The 17,178-nt window shown below is 37.0% G+C and overlaps 1 protein-coding gene across 2 annotated transcripts in view; it reads right to left on the bottom strand.

Moving 5' to 3' along the window:
* PTPRN2 (protein tyrosine phosphatase receptor type N2) overlaps nt 1-17,178 on the bottom strand; it is a 633,132-nt gene that overhangs the window by 232,750 nt on the left and 383,204 nt on the right. For both annotated transcript variants that reach the window (XM_068174516.1, XM_068174508.1), the window contains exon 12: nt 1,294-1,358. In XM_068174516.1, coding sequence (XP_068030617.1) covers nt 1,294-1,358 — 65 coding nt within the window. The remainder of the gene's footprint in view (nt 1-1,293; nt 1,359-17,178) is intronic.

The raw sequence follows: 17,178 nt of genomic DNA, 5'->3' as shown, positions 1-17,178 counted from the left end.
CTTTCATTCTCCAGCAGACTGGAATCCATTCAATGACTGGAATTGGACAAAATATGTGGAGGTATTTTATTAGCATGGATGAGTCCCATTGGGTAAAATTATACTGAGTGACTTCCAGAGCCTGTACCCCAGTCCTGGTTCTCCTGCTATTAAACAGAAACCAGGGGCTGCAGACAGCACAACCACAAACTTCAGCCTGGCCTGAAGTCAGGACACAGCCTGAGGTGCACAGCCACACCCCAGGAGGCACTTCCCAGTTTCTAAGGTTATGCACCCATAAGAAACATTCCTAGATAAATCAGTTAAGGAGAGATGATGCCTTTCATCTTCTGATGATTTCACCTATCTTTGTTTCCAAGTTCCAATCCTTTCAGCTTTGGCCCTCAGCATCACAGCAGGTCTCAGTGTTATCACCTCTTCAAGACTGAATCTTTCAGTAATGTGAATGAAGCTGCACGGTGAACCTCACAAATCTCATCAAGTGAAGTTCTTAGGCATGAAGTGATAAAAATCAGAAATATAAACCCCAAAAATTGGTAAAGAAAGAAAACAACCTATTTCTTCTGTATATTAGTAGTAATATAGTTAGTAATTCATTATTTTTAATACTGAGAATAATGCAATCATGAGAAAAAGATATTTGCCTAGCCTTGTGAGCATTCACCACTAGCAAAATTACTTAAATGAAAAGGAAAAAAAAGAGATAACTGTGTACACAAAATTAGCACGAGAATTAGCAATCAACTGTAGTTCATACAAGGTTCTTAGCAGATAGCATCATGTTTATTAATAAATGATGAACTGCTTAGTGGAGTTTTTACTTAGTGATATCACTATAATAACAGACACATGTTTCATTTATGCTTCAAGTTACATCCAAAATAAGCGACATTCAGATGTCAGATTCTCTCTAATATCTAAAGATTCTTTACCCCAAATCTTAACTTCCACTGTTCTAGATGAGATAGCACTCCATCAAAACCAAGGGGAATAATATGACAACTTCAGTTGATGTGCTCATCTTTGGGGATTTTTTTCCTGTGATACAACAAAGCAAAAACTGCATTTCTTAAAGCTGGCTGCACTTTTCTCATAAGGATGGTATTTTTTTTCTCTGTGGGATACAGTATTTGTGCAGCAGATTGTATTTTGACAGATGCAACTGTATCATAAAAAGGCCCTTAGCACCATGAGACTGGTAGCTCACATACATTCATGAGCTCCAGAATTTCTTTAAAAAATCCCAATAAAGAAAATATTTTTGAGACTGTAAGATGCCTGAAAGCCACTTACCTCCCCCACACCAGTCTGCAGAATTTTCAGTCCAGTTGTTTTTTCAAGCTTCTCTTTGTTTATAGCTGTAAGGAAAAATTAAGATTGAGAGAGTTAAAGAAAGCTGGAATATGTATGATTTCACAGCATTTCCCACCAACCTTCTTTCCTTCATCAATAAATTCACAACAGTTCCTACCTATTCCATCTATGGAATATCTTTCCCTGAGAGCAACTCTGCCAGTCAGTTTTTTGAATGCATATTTATGCTATTAATTGCTCATTATTATGTGAAAAAGAAAGCCAAGCTAATTCTATTTTCTACAGTATTACACACATTTAACACAGATACACGATTTGTTTAGAAAGTTCTTTTCTGAAGATACTTCCCACTTGCTTGCATTGAAGAGCTGAGCAGTAATTTACCATAAGAACAGCACTGACACTGTGTAGGACTTTTCACAACAGATACAGACTCTTATCTCACAGGTAAAATAAGGAGTTTATTTCACACCACCAGGATGCAATGCACTTTTTTTTTTAATTTAGTTTTTTCTCTTTAGCATCTATGTCACTAAAAGCATTAAAAACTAAAATAAAGCAACCCAACATAAAGCAGTTAAATAAAAGGTAATAATCACCAAGACTACGATTATACTTGCAACCCAAACCCGCTCAAGGCATGGGCTTGAGCACTGCTGTACACCTGCCCATTCTCTTAAACCTGTGTTCTGGTATGGGTTTTGCTGTGACTGTTAGCAGCCTCAAAAAACAGTGCTCAACCAGTTCTGGGAACAGCACAAGGATGAGATTATTCCTAGCTGGGTGTATGGGTACTGCCATCCCATTCTGCATGGGAAGATTTTAACCTTCCAGATGCAAACTTTGTCAGTTGGACTTGTGGCCAAAACCCAGGCACCTGGCTTGATTTATTTATGAGTAGCAATGAAGTCTTGCAGCCTTGTTAACCTCTCCTTCCTTTAGCTGCCTGGGATCCAAGTGAGTCATCTGGGTTCTCTCTGCTGTCTTTAGAAAGGGATGCACATTTAATGTGGTGAGTCATCCCACACATCTTGCACATATCTGCAGGCACCTACCTCTTCTTTGATTATGAACAAAATTTGATAGATGCAGCTTCTGAATTTTGGTTGCCTAAAGCAAACCTTCCAATCAGAAAGGTCAAGAAGTGCTAGGAGCATGCTGCACACTGTAAATTTACATGAAAATACTTCAGGGAATTAATTTTTTTTCATTTGTGAAAAATTTCCCTTAATTGTTGCTATTTGAAACATTTAAAACAGCTCAGATTTCAGGAGACATTTCTTGAAGATTATTCTGAACTGATACTTTATTGAGTTTGTCCAAAGTGCAACACAAATGACTCACATTTATTCCAGAGGTAAGTCAGATCATTAGGCTCCATCTCACCACTTATGGAAATATTTTTGTCAGAGTTTTTACATGCAAAGACTCAGGAAGTTAAACCTCTTGCAATTCTAACACAGAAAAACTTTTCTGACTGCCTTCTGCAAGGGGTGAAGTTTGCTCCCAATTCAAAGAAGAAAGCTCTGTACACATTTTAGACCCAGACACTTTTATTTTTGTATCCTTTTAATATGCTGATTAAGCAGAGAGGAACATGGAGTCTCAAGCTAAGAAAGTTTAAATGCATGTTTTGCTGAATGGCAACCTACAACCTACATGCAATACTCACATACTTAACACCTGAGGCATGATTTATACATTCACAAACATATTTATTCTACCCAGAGCCAAAGGGACCATATGAAGGCAAGTTGAGTGAAATATGAAATTTGAGACCACATTTTGCAGTTTTGTATATCTTGTGTGGTATGAATTTCCAAAAAAAAAGAGTAAATCTTGGAAAAGATATGCCATGCTACCACACTGACCACCTCACACCCAGAAAACATATTAAAGGCAGATTTCTACCAAGTGCAAAAATAGATTTATAAAATGAGAACATTCCATAGCCTCCTTCGAAGAAACTGAATGGTCCAACAAAGGATTCTTTGGCAGCTTAGGATAAAGAAAACTGCACAGCAGAGTGGCTGCAAAATAAATGGCTATAAGTAAACAACAAAGCTTAAATCCCACTGTGTAATTTCTTACCACATGAACAGTTAATAGAAAGTATTGGCTCTGCTGAATCGCTGAATTTTATAATTACTATTACAGATTTGACCTCCTTTTCATAGGTTTCCTGCAGACATTAATTATTGAAGCTTTGATATTAAAAAACAACAACAAAAAAGGTTTATTTAATACCCCTGCTTTCCCCCTTGAAACACAAAGGACAGGTCTGACAGCCCTGCTAACACAAACCCTGCCAAAATTAGGAGGCATGAAGGCACGAGGTGTTATTGATTAAATCATAACCGGAAAATGGTCAAGCCCAGGCTCTGTCAGATGTGGAGAGAGACACGGCCGACAGTCTCCGGCGTGCTCACTCCAGGCGTGTGCAGCAGAGAATTTTAGCTAACCTTGAACTCCACAAGCTGCCCAGCAAGGTCAAGAAATTCTGTCAGAAATGGTGCTGAAGCTGAAGCAGTACCCACGTATCAAGCAGCTGCTTCAAGCTGTGGAATGGTGAATACAACCACTTAACCTTTTCTATGCAGGACAATAATGGAGAATTTGAAACAAGAAGACAAAGTCAATATAGATAGATGGAAGAAGTGGTGGGAAAATGTATTCAGATATTAAGAACAAGCTACTAATTCTCTGAAAATTGGCCCAAATTTTTGAAAGTATTTTAGTGTACTAACTGCTAGCTCTTATGCAAATACCAGTGTACAGCAGCTGATGTTTCAGTTGTAAATTTTATGAAAATAGAAATTACAGTTCTGGGTAACATGGTATATTGAAAATTTAATCAAGGTTATTTTTTTATGGTCACAGTTTAAAGTCCTATAATACTAATGGAGAACTGACAAACTCGTAATAAGAACTGCTATTCAAAATTTAAAAAAAAGAAAAAAAATACCCAAACAAAATCCCCCTCAAACCAGTTAGCAACATAAAAATCCATTTTTTTAATCTTCCATTAAAACAAAAACGGCTTCCAAACCCACAAAAACGGAGGCCTTTAAATTAAATTCACTAGATGAAGGATATGCAAATTACCTGAAGAAGCGAAGCCCTATAATGTTCTCAAAATTCTGCAATAGCCTATTTAATTAGTATTTTAATTTATCAGAATAATTCTTTGCACTTGACAATTTATGCAGTATTCCATATAATTAAGCACGTAGCTACAGTGGAATAATTTTGCCTACTCTCTGTATACCAGTTATTTTAACCTGAAAGAATCTGTGGAAGTCTCTTCTGTGATCTAAATTACAATGGGGACAACTTAATGGCTTTGCTCTATTAGAGAGCATGATGAGGGTGTTACTGAGTGTTTCAGGGTAGGGATTGTCACTGCTCAGTCTTCACTAACCTGAGGGAGGTCTGCTGTGTTTTCTGAGGGCAAACATTTATTTCCTTTAGCAAAGTTATCTGTCAGTGGCACAGTCAGGAATTGGAGTGCGTAGGTTTGGCAGGTTCAACCTCAGAGTCCATCAGTTATTAGAAGGAGCAAGTTATGGAGGGCTCTGAGCACAGCTCCAGTCTTATTACTGCACTTCTGGAAGGAGGTTTTCTATCAAGCAGGCTGCCAAGCACAGCTGCACCCTCAGCTGACTCATGGGAGCACACACTGGCTTGGGGGGAGAAAGGGAACCAGGGAAAGGGTTTCAGCAGGAAGCCTCCCCAGCTTGGCTCCCGGGCTGCTGCAGGATTTACCTGCCCCAAAGAAGAAACCACCCTTAAATACGAAAAATGTTTCTGGGAAGATGGCATCACTCACAAGGAAAACTTGATTTTTGGTTTTATTTGACTTTGAGTGTGAATTGTATTTGATTGAATGTAGGGAAAAAGTACCTATGGGCATAGGATTCCCCTGACCTCTATTACCTGCCCAGTTTATAATGAGCCAATTCATGCTCTAGACTCACTACCTATATTGACTGGACCTCCAGTCAATAAATTGAGGGCAACTAATTCAGATTTAGGCTGCCAGATGAATTCTACAACCACTCTTTTCTTCCCATCATCTTGCTGCAAAGCTCTTTTCAAAGAGCCACATTTAGAAGAATTTCATTTATTTTCTTCTCTTACGATAGGAAAGGGAAAAGGAGAAAGGCAATTCCAGAGAGATAGTGCCTATTACAGATTTTAGCTTTTTAACAAGTATCTCTAAGACAAGCAAATGTTTCATTTATTTACCTCAAGTTGGACTTTTCTATCTCCTCCCCTACAAGGAACCCTTGAATATTTGGAAAGCTTCTTCATAGCATGGTTCAGAGAGAGTGCCTTTGTCTTTGGCATGGCTACACACTGTGCTGTGGAAGCACATTTCTCTCTCTCAGGATTTTTCATAGAGGTGCACAGAGAGAAAGAAAGAGAAAACAATTTCTATTTATGTTCCTTGTTTTTCCCATGTGGAATGTGTTTGCCGAATTGTTTGCCTGGGGTGATTGCTTGATTGGATTCTGGTGAGGATTGTTTGAGCCTGATGGCCAATCCAACCCACCTGTGGCTGGACTCTCGTGAACAGGGTCACGAGTTGTTAGTAGTTAGATTTGGTAGTTAGAAAAGTAGGTATGTAGTTTTAGTATCTTCCTTTATATAGTATATTAATGTATTATAGTATAGTTATAATAAAGAAATCATTCAGCCTCCTGAACTGGAGTTGGACATCATCATTTCTTCCCATTGGGTTCGCCTGCATTTTCCAATACTGTGCCATGCATGTACACAGCAAATCAAAAGCACAAGATGGAATAATCAAAATGCATCAGCTCAGAACAAGAATGACCAACTCAAGTGACCAGAAAAAGTGAGAAGAAAGGTGCCTGTACTAAATTTTATAATGCAATTAGTGAGAAATAAGTACACAAGCTGCAGGCAGAAGGTATTTTGTCCTCCAGTCTTTACAGGGTGATGGCACAAGATAGCTGCTTCATGTGTAATTTCTATTTAACTGGCAGCCAGGCCTGGAATAGAAATGGTTGCAGAAAAGTCAAAGCCACATTGCTGTGCTAGCAACAACCTGCTAAATACTATGTCATATTCAATTTTCAAGTCATTTTTCAAGTGATTTTAATTAGATATTGTTTCAATCTCATGTGCATTAATTTAATTTCTGATATCAACATTTCAGCTTTCAATCTGTTCAGATGCAGTACCTTGCTGCCTGGAGTAATTTAAAATATTGTTTGCATCTCCAGCAATTTTGAGAGCACACATCCTTTACAACCTGCTGTAGCCAACAAAACCAGCAGATGGAAATTCAGACCATGCTCACCACTCCCTGTTCACCTTTGCATTGTCACAGATTTTGGTATGAAGCAGCTAAATCTCTAGGCTCACAATCAAGGAATTTTCCATCTCTTTTTGTATTTAATTTTATATAAAAAATACACACAAAAGCCCTTTGTCAGGGAAATAGCAACACTGCATGTTTCCCTAAGAGGGAAATTGGGCTATACTTGAATAGCTGTCAAGAGCTGTATATTTTTTAAACTTATTCACTGAAACAATGTCACTTTTCCCACTGTAAACCATCTACCTCTTACATCCATGCTCAGGTAATATTCAAGGATAGAGTAGCAATGATTTTATACAGCAGGACCTCAGGTACCTATGTCTTTGCATAGATTAGGGAAGCATTTTAACACATTCTTTCTGCACGACTGCTTGTATTGACTTATTTCTGCTTCTTCAATAAATAACTGCTCAATTGTATGTCTTCCTTTAACTTTCCTTTAAAATGAGCACACTGCAATTCTGGAATTATCTAAAATCTGGTATTTAAATTGTAGTAAAGGAGTTTGGGATGTATGAAATGGCATTTTTTTATTTCTCTGGAGTTTTTTTTGCTTTGTGATGGGATCCATCTCTACAAACTTTGCTGTCTCAACTAAGAAATCAGTCAAATTCCCTGCCTTGTCAAGAGAAGTAAATAGATATCACCAGAGATTTACTTATCCCATCTTGAGATTGCTATAGTTTATATATATATATATGTACCTCCAAAATACTTCAGCAGTAAAACATTTCAACAGACAATGCCATGGCTACAGAGAGAGATTTTTAAGGTGTGGTGTAAGGATGATTCTGTTTCTGAAATATGAACAAACCCAGTTTATATGAATTAGAACTGTAGAAATGAAAAACTTTCATCTATCCTAAATATTTCTTTTTGGCAGAACTTCAGGAACCTATTATCAAAAATATTCTCTTAAATAAAGAGATTGGTGTCCATCAAAATAAGAGTTTTGAGTAATAACAAAAATAACCATGCTCTGGATAGGTATCTTGTGTTATATGTTATATATATGCATAGATGTGTGTATATATGTATATATATATATAGTTATATGTTGTATATGCTCTAGAAACACAAAATATATTTCAATGAATGCTTAACAGTGACAATTTTTAACACTACTGGCCATTTTAACAGTGACAATTCAATGCTGCACATTACTTGACAGAGTGCAATGCATGTATGTGTAACAACTCGCTTGCATACTTAAAACACTTATCCATTATTTATAGCAAAAGTTGTACCAATTCAGCCAGTGTTAGCAGAAAATGAAAAAAAGAAGTGTCATTCCACTTTTCACATCAAAATTTGTTCACATAAATATTCCTTGACAAGTTTCAGCTCTGAACAGAAAATTCAGATGAAACAACCTGCAGGGTGCTGAGCTGAAATTGGAGCAGAGCAGGTTCGGGTAGACCAAGGTGTGACTACCAGTGCAGTGCTTCTCTGCAGAGTTATTTCTGGGTGATTGCGAATGTCTGGATCAACTATTAATCGTCCTCTTTAAAGTCCCCCTTAGCTCAATGTCAAAGTTCACCATCATGAGTCCAACCTTAACATTTGAAAACCAGAAAGCAAGATTCACGGTCTCAGGGAATGGGCAGACAAGAAAAACCACCTGGGCCTTTCTTAGCCCTTCCCATGCAGAGCTCTCCTGGCTTCCTCACATTCACCACTCTGTGAAAAACAACAGTCCATAAGACAAGCTTAAGGCTACAGCTTTTTTCCTTTTAAGTAGAAATTTTTTTTGGAATAACAATATAAAGGAACAGGTTTTCTGCCATGTTTTATTTATAGTCAAGAATTCAACAGATTGCTTTAATTTTCTTGGACTGAAAATACTACCCAAAAAAACAGATAATAGCAGTAACTCAGCTTCTCAAGAGTAGCTAATATTCTAGTTTTGTATCTGCTTTTTCCTTCTATTTGAATAATCTCTCTTTCCATACAACTAATTTTGATCTCTCAGGATATCCATTCCATCTCCTCTTTGTGATTAATTATTTTTAAATAAGCAGAAAGAACCACTGAAGTCATCCAGAGGTTGATCTTTATGGTTGTAGCCTTGTAGAAATTCAGGAAAGCCTGTTATCTGGAACTTAACTGACCTTCTGTGGTTTCTTTAGAATAGATGATGTGTTACTGGGCCAAAGGAAAGGACTAAACCATCTCTCCAGAAGTCTACAAGATACTTTTTCTAGAGTTTCCATTATTTCTTAACACAAAAGAAATGGACAGACTCAGGAAAATAAATCCAAGAATAGTTGTTGCAGCTTTAAAGAAGCAATCCACACCTCCCTAGGGTATCCCTGGAAAGTACACTGACCCGCTTTCATATTATAATACATAATATTTTAAAACATTCATATTAGCATCTAATTATTAATCCTCATCTTTGTTATGCTCCACTTTTTTATCATTGTTCTGCTTTTTTTGAGTCTTAGCCTGAAACAGGAAGAAATGTATGACTTATTCTTACACATTTGAAATTTGTCAAAATCTTTGGATGGACACGATGGTGTATCTGTGCTGGTTTATGAAAAATTTAACGGACACTACCACTAATTCTCAGCATGCCAAATGTTATTTTTAATAAATACACATTCAAGAACTGTCATTTTTTTCCCAGTCATTTCCTCAGTTAATAAAACAGCACCCTGTAGGTTCATTTATTTAATGATCCAAAACACAACTTCGAAACACGTTATTTGTTATTCATCTACGACTACACTTAATGTCATCCTCGTGGCACAAATGTAACAAGACTCAGTCATAAAAACATTAGCAATATTTCAACTGACTGGCTCACTAAATCATGAATAGCACAGCTAATGCACAAGGTCATTCACTAACAAAATCTATTTGCTGTGCCTCAGAATAAAATGTAAATATTTATTACCAAGGATGCCACCAGTAACAAGAGTCACAATAAAGCTTTCAGATGAGAGTGAATAGGGACCATGTTAACTTGCTCATTGTTTCTCAGAACAGTTTTTCATAATTCTGCTTTCATGCAAATTCTGAAAACTACTACCTTTAAAAGGAATTCTTGAAAATCAGCAAGAATGGAAAAACCCTTATATTTCAGAATTACAGGCCAAATATTTTTTGAAGAATATAAACTTTAATAATTTCATAAAAATCCATTATTTTTATCCTTGGGTGGGTGAAGTGCAAAATAAGGAAGATAAATGCTTGCCTACAGAGATAACTGTGTCCTAAATACATTTACAGGATTTGAATGTGCCTGTGTCTGCAGGTATGCACATTTGATGGGAATGAGGAGAAGCATATAACAGGAGACATCTGAGTGTGTGAAGGATGGCTGCTTTGCAGTACTCAAAACATTATGATTATTACAACCTCCGCCACATTGCTGTTCATGGCCAGAATCACTGTGCCAAAGGCACTGTGCAAACATGCTACTAAAAGGTGGTTCCTGTGCAAAAGAGCTTCTATCTACCAAATGACTGGAGACAGTAATTGGTGGCAGAGGGGTAGAGATAACAAGGAATGGATATTAGGCAAGAGAACAGCAGAATGCCAAAGCTGCCTCCATCCACACAACGCTCTTTCTCTTATTTTTTGGCATGGGAAGTGATGTGTTCAGCTAAGCCTTATAAATCCTTTACAAGCTGCAGCACTTTCACTGTTTCACTGTTAGGGGCAGAAGAGACTTATTGGCAGGGTTTAAAATAAGGAGAAATGGCAGGAAAGGACACTCTGATCAGCTCTCCCAGAAGTGCTGGAAGCAAAGGCAAAGCTTTCCCATTCTCTAAATGGTGTGATGGAGAGGTCTCTCCTTTGTGGTAGGTTTAACCCAGTGCTCACTGGAATGAGTTTCTGCTGGCACCATCCCTCCTGTAACAATGCTATGGAAACATTTTTTAGGACATTCCTTCTAAGTGTAGAAAAGGCTACCTGGGCTGTGCCACTCCCCATGGTGCCAGTTCCATCTGAGCAGGTTAAAAATCTGATTATAAACCTCTCATTGGGCAAAATGCCGTTCTGTGTCCCAGACCTCTGTGCACTTTGTGTGAGAATCCTACACCCCAAGAGCAAAGCATTTTGTCACGCCGTGTTTTTAAAAAGAAATCATAAGCAACTGCAGAAACATTCAAACTAAAGAAGACATGTGAATTGACAGTGAGAGGCTGTGGACTAATGTTGTGAATCAGGAGTCTGCCCCGCTAAAACTGTTCACTGTCCATCAAAATGCCAGCTACACAGTCCTATCAGTAGCCCCTTATCCTTTTTATTTTCAAAATGTGCATCATTAGCAAAAAATCTGCTATTTAAACTAGTTGAGCCTACTTGGTAAATTTTGGGTGACAAGATTTAGAGAGTGACCTCAGGAGCAGTTCCACCAGCCAACACAGGACAGCAGTAACCTCTCTCAAGGGTATGATAACCCCTTTCATTGGCACTGGTACATTCAGAAGGAGACATTGGCCCACAGCCTTTATGAGACTGTCAGACTTGTATGAATTATGCAATTTAACACATAGGAATCATAACTGCATACAATTTTCGAGAAATGTAAATGAAATGCCTATCTGCTTTATGTGTACATGGGCACAGGTCACTGTTTTAGTGCCAGTAATTTCAAGCAATTTCTGCATGCTATTTTTGGAAAAAAAAAATTAGCACAATAGCATTCTTATGGGGTGAAAATCTATAGGAGAGTTAAAAGCTCAGTGAAACATTTTCTGACTTCTGTCTGACTGCTGTGTTTGTCAGGCAGACACTGTCCTACCAAGACAGGCTGTAAAGTACTCCTAAGACTGTGAATAAAGCCATGCTTTCTCCTCCCTGACACTGTGGCCACAGCACAGGTTTGTTTCCAGGGTTTCCCCTTCATGGAAATATATGGAAACTAGCCTTAAAAGAAATATTTGCTACTGAAAAAGAAAGGTGCCTATTGCAAGAGCAGTATAGATAATGACTTCCTTGGGAAATAATTTTGTGAGAAAGTGGTTTGCATATTTCCTGATCCTTTTGCTTTTGTAGAGTGCTGGACCCATGACTGATTTCTAAAGGAGAGCATGCAGTTGTGATGGTATTTTAAAATTCCTTTATAAATCTATATCATCTATATCTATATCTATATCCCTATAGATCCATATTACATACCAGAGCCCTGTGCTTTATAAATACCTACAATAATCTACACATACACACATAACATGCATGTCTCCATATAAGATGCAAACATATAGCTTATTCCACACTCTACTCTTCAAAAGGGAATACAGAACTGTAGTATAAACATAAATTAAGTATGAGGTATACATCTCCACCCATCAAGATTAATGTATATTATTATCCCTTGACCCCTTCTTAATGTTCCATTTTACCACGTTTCTAAAATATTTATACCATACAGGGTGTTAAATTATAGCAATTAAGACCATAGTATGGTTTTATTAATATTTCATCAGGAATGTTTCATAATTTGAATTTCCTTGGTGCCCTTCTGTTGCTTTGCTGAACACAGGGAATGAAGGGCATTTCTGTCTTGTTCTTCATCTTTGCAGAACTTTACCAGCTTTTGCTTTATTTAGCCACATGCGGAGTTTGCAGCTACTGCCTTTTTACCTGATGACTGATTCATGTAACAGTTTCAGGTTTCTTATGGCTAGTTCTATGTCTCCAACAAAATAAAGACATCAGCAAACCAGAGATGGTCCAGAGAAGGGCCGATAAAGGGACTGAAACATGAATTCAAGGAGAGGCTCAGCCAGGGGTTTGTCCAGCAAAGTCTTCACAGAAGTCTAAATGGTAATTTAACTGCTGCTGGCTGATGCTTGGGCAGGATTATAATAAAGATGGAGCCAGAATTTTGCAGAGACTCACATCAAAAGGACTCGAGGCAAATTGCTACAAAGGAAATTCTGATTGGACAGAAAGAAAAAATTATTTTCTTAGTAAGTGATGACTAAGCACTGGGACAGGCTGCCACAAGAAGCTGTAGAATTCATTGATATTTTCACAATTCAAGTGGAGCAGGGCCTCAAGAACATAAATTTTAAATTTGGCACAGCTTTAGACTGGTTGTTGGACCCAATGACCTCCAGAGGTCCCTTCTGACTCCATTTTTTTCTGATTATAAATATATGCATATAAAAACCATTAAATACAATGATCTTCACAAGAAACTATTATTTTATCCCAACATTTCTGAAGTACTGACAAACCCTTCCTTGAAATAGGTACTACATGTTTTTGTGAGGAAAGGCTGTTGTTCTCAAAAGTACCATCATTTGTCAGACCTGGAATCAGCAAAGCAGTTTTATTTTTGGATCAGTTTGTTCTTATGCAGCCAACCACTTTAAGACATGTTCAGCTTATGAATCACAACCCAAAAGCACTGGAGTAAAGAAGAGAAAGTGAAAAATTTGGGAAAATTCAAAACCAACTAACATTTGGAGCATGCAAATCTTCATGGTCATCACAACAGGGCTGAATTAAGTTATGAGAGCAAAACTGGAGAAACTGCAAGGATTAAAAATTGGAACATTATGTGAATAGTGAAAAAAATAAAAGATTTTTAGAGAAAAGAAAGGTCTCTTCTTGAAGCAGTGTGATGTCACTGCATAAAAGGCAGGTGGTTAAAGGACACGGTGAGTTTTATCTCAGCCAAATCATGAGGCAAACAGACACCAAGGGAGAGGAGAAAGAGAGAGGGAGCCATGGAAACACAGAGGGATGGGGGCAAGGAAAAAACTACTCAGGTCTTCAGATTAGGTTTGGCTATTACCTACACTTTCCAATCTGTAATTCAAAGGCAGTTTCCAAATGTAGTTTTAGATATCTGAAAATTAGGCATTTAGTTAAAGTTACTTTGCTACTTCCCTTATAGCTGCTAGAGAGAGGCACTCCCAGAGAGTGCTTCATCCTCTCTGAGGAAGACATAATTCACATACACGTACAATGTCACCATCCATTTGACATGCAGCCATGACACCCCAAAAGCAGTTGGGGGTTGATGCAAAGACTCCAGGAACTGACTTTCATGATACAGAAGAAGGTAGGTGATCTTTCAAGGAAGAGGGATATAAAACTAATGGGTAGAAAATCAACATGGGAAGAAGGGGAAATCTCTCCTAACCACAGGCTGAGTCACCCAGACTACAGCAAAAAACTCTTAACATTTTAGAGTCTTGTTTTCCTATGATTCTGAAAGTGCAATTTCAAATGCAAAAGTAATTTTGGACTTTCTCCTAAAAAAAATAAACCAAACCAGTATTTTTTTCTCCATTCATATATTTTTTAAATTTTATACGGTCCAGAATATAGCATAGTAGTGAGTAATACTAACATAGAGTGATAAAATTGACCTAGAAAAATTCAAAGTGAGAGAATAGAAGACTTAAAATGACAGCTGTAAAACATTTCAATAATTTTAAAATATCAAGAATGGTTTTTACTAAGTACAGACTACAGCATCTTATTTTTGTTTTCTGAATGATTAAAGTGCTTTTTTGTACTGCAATTATGTTACAAAATATTTTAATATATGAATTCTTTCATTCAGTACTTGCACCCTGTTTTGAAACTAATTGAATGTTAAAGTTTTTTGTATTTCTACTGTGGGTGAAAAAAAAAAAAAAAAGCAGAATTACGTGAACTACAAGATTCAATTTTGATTGATAAGATGTACAAAAAACTTCCTATCCCATAAAATTTGCTGAACAAAGTTGACAAATCATCAGTTGGAACAAGTACCTCCAGGGTTATGCTGGAAGGATTTGGTTGATGTGGGAATTCATATAAATGGGGGCCCCAGCAAAAGAGCAATCTCTATATTACATTGTCACACTGCAGGAAGGCTTGATGCTCCTTCAGGTAACAGTGTGCCAAATATAAAAAACGAGCAATTTCAAGCAATTAGTTGCACCAAAGGTTGAATGAGAAGCTGAATGTCCTGCTGCCTTACAAGTGGGGATAGGAAGGAGAAAGGAGGGTTGTTTTTCACTTGTACAATGGTTGAGGAGATGAAGGCAAGATAATTTACAGGTTGTTCCATCTCTTTTTGATGGCTAACTTAATTAGATGTTCTGTAATTTTGTATCTGGATAATTCCTTGGGTCAAGTTAGAAACGCAAATCCTAAAAAAACCTCATCTTTAATGGATAAAAACACCAAGGTCCTGTAAATACAGATTAATGTAGGATGGAATTATACGCAAGGTGTATGTGTTTTGTGTGTATGATGTATGGTGCTGCAATAGGACTTGCATATATTTGAATATTCATTAGATCTTCAATATCTTGGGAAAAAAATGCAATAAAGGCACAAAGAGAAACAGAGATAACAGGGAGAAGATGCATCTCTTTCATTTCCCTAATTTCACAGTGTATAATGATCTACCCATCTATTTTCTTATTTAAAAAATATCAACAAGATGTTTGGTATTATAAATTACATTAAATAATAGACATTAATAATGCATTATACTCTTGAATCAATTACATTCTTTAAATTAAATCCAAATATATTAATACTTAAATAATAATTAATATAAAATTAACTTTTAAATATAGCACTGTATTACTTGGTGGGAATTATATTAGTAGTTAGAATACTTTAAGGACATAAGCCTATCTAAATCAAATTACAGGCACTGCTGACAATTCATTAAAAGGAATTAGAATATACCATCTATTAGATAACTGCAACATATAATTCCATTATTATATTCATCATAGTATGGCATCTACCTCATTCTTTTAAACTGCCACACTATTACTTGTGCAATTTTACTATGTTCGATGCCACACTTTAAAATTATTTCAACAGCAGTAGTGCTAAAGGAAAACAGCAATTTTATAGAGCCTAATACATCTGAAGGGGAAAGCACTCACAGTATCTAAATATGTTTTCTATGCACAGTTTGAACTGCAGTTGTTCAAAGTGAAGCCTTGCCTTTGGTGTGGAACATGAAGTACTTGGGAGAGAAGAGCAGAGCAGCATCAAAGGAGGCCCCACCATCTGATGGCACAGAATGCATGTATTGACTTCAGATTTTGAAAGGCTTCCTTTACCTTGAATAGTTCACAGATCCAATGAAAGTCTGAACAGACCCCAGTGAATTTAAATGTTGCTCTAACTAAAATGTAGTATTTGAGAAGGACATACAAGTTATTCTATTATTAGGCTTGTTATCAGCGAGCATGGTAGTAATTCAGAGACAAATATATGACACATTAGGCTTTTGGACCAGAGAGATTACAAAAACTACAAATATTACTTGTGTTTACAATTGTCAGTACTCTGTGAAGAAGAAGCCAAGCTGCCTTTTATAAGGTAGGCAGAGGTTTCTTTTTTAACAACAATTAAGTTAAAATAGTTAAATAGCCTATTTTTCTGACAAGTTTATATTATACAACATGTTTTCAGCCTTCAAAAAGTCACAAAGAAATTAAAGTGACTTTTGGATTTGACTTTGGCATTAGGTCTTTTTCACACTTACAGCTTTTAATTTCATATACTGTTTTGTTTAATTAATTAGTATTGAATTTCAAAAGGACCATGATTATGATTTTTTTAGTTGTAGCAGAATCAAGAGATTCTTGTCATATTCAAGATGCTGATCCCATATTAAACCTGGGTGCTAGATAATACCACAAGTGAAGATGCTCCCTGTAAGGGAGGGAACATTGCACATATGTTAAACTAATTTTTTTTTGAGAACCAGGGAAACTGCTTTTATGAAAAGTGAAAACAAAATAAGTAGGTAACTGTCTTTTACTTCCATTATTAGGTTTTGTTTCAAATTTGATTTAAAGTACCTGTTTCTAATGGGAAAGAATACCTGTTCTGTGGGAAGAACACAATTCTTCCCACTGCTCATGTAATCAGCATCAAGCTCCCTGGCACAGTCTGGAGCACATACTTGGGGGAACCTAAGATGTTGCTAATAAAAGTTGCAGCTGGTATTCCTCTCACAGAAATTACAACTCTAGAGCAGAATCTGTGTTTGTGTCTGGGCTGCCAAGGTGGAATGCTGCATCTTGGCACGCTCTGCCCTGCCTGGGCCTGGCAGTGACAAGGGACAGCTGGACACATGCCCCAGTCTGTTGAGCTGCCATGGCAATGATAGCCCTTGGCAAAATGAACGAGTAGGAGCCATACATAACATTTCCCATTTTGCAGCCAAAGCTATCAGAGCATGTCTGCCTCAGTCCCGTAGCTGAAGCCATCCCTGTGCATCCCTGCATCTCAACACAGCCCAATTAATCTCAATTTATTAAGAATTCAACTCTGAAAAAAAGCATATTTTCCCTACTGAGCTTGCATTTTTTTTTCCTGTTTTGCAGTTTTATTTGAGCACTCATGAACTAAGCACAGTGTTGGTTACTTGGCTGATGATAGCAAAGGTGTCTGAACAATTTTTTGGCTCTAGTCATAGTATGAAACAGTCATAGTATAAAATATATAAATATGAATTCATATAAAATGCTTTTGCAAGTTGTCTCCAACATCTTGATCTTATGGCTTTGTCAGAC

This window comes from Anomalospiza imberbis, chromosome 1 (assembly GCF_031753505.1).
Source record: "Anomalospiza imberbis isolate Cuckoo-Finch-1a 21T00152 chromosome 1, ASM3175350v1, whole genome shotgun sequence".
Lineage (NCBI taxonomy): Eukaryota > Metazoa > Chordata > Aves > Passeriformes > Viduidae > Anomalospiza > Anomalospiza imberbis.
Note: the sequence above shows the minus strand (reverse complement) of the source record. Positions and strands in the feature narration are given on the sequence as shown.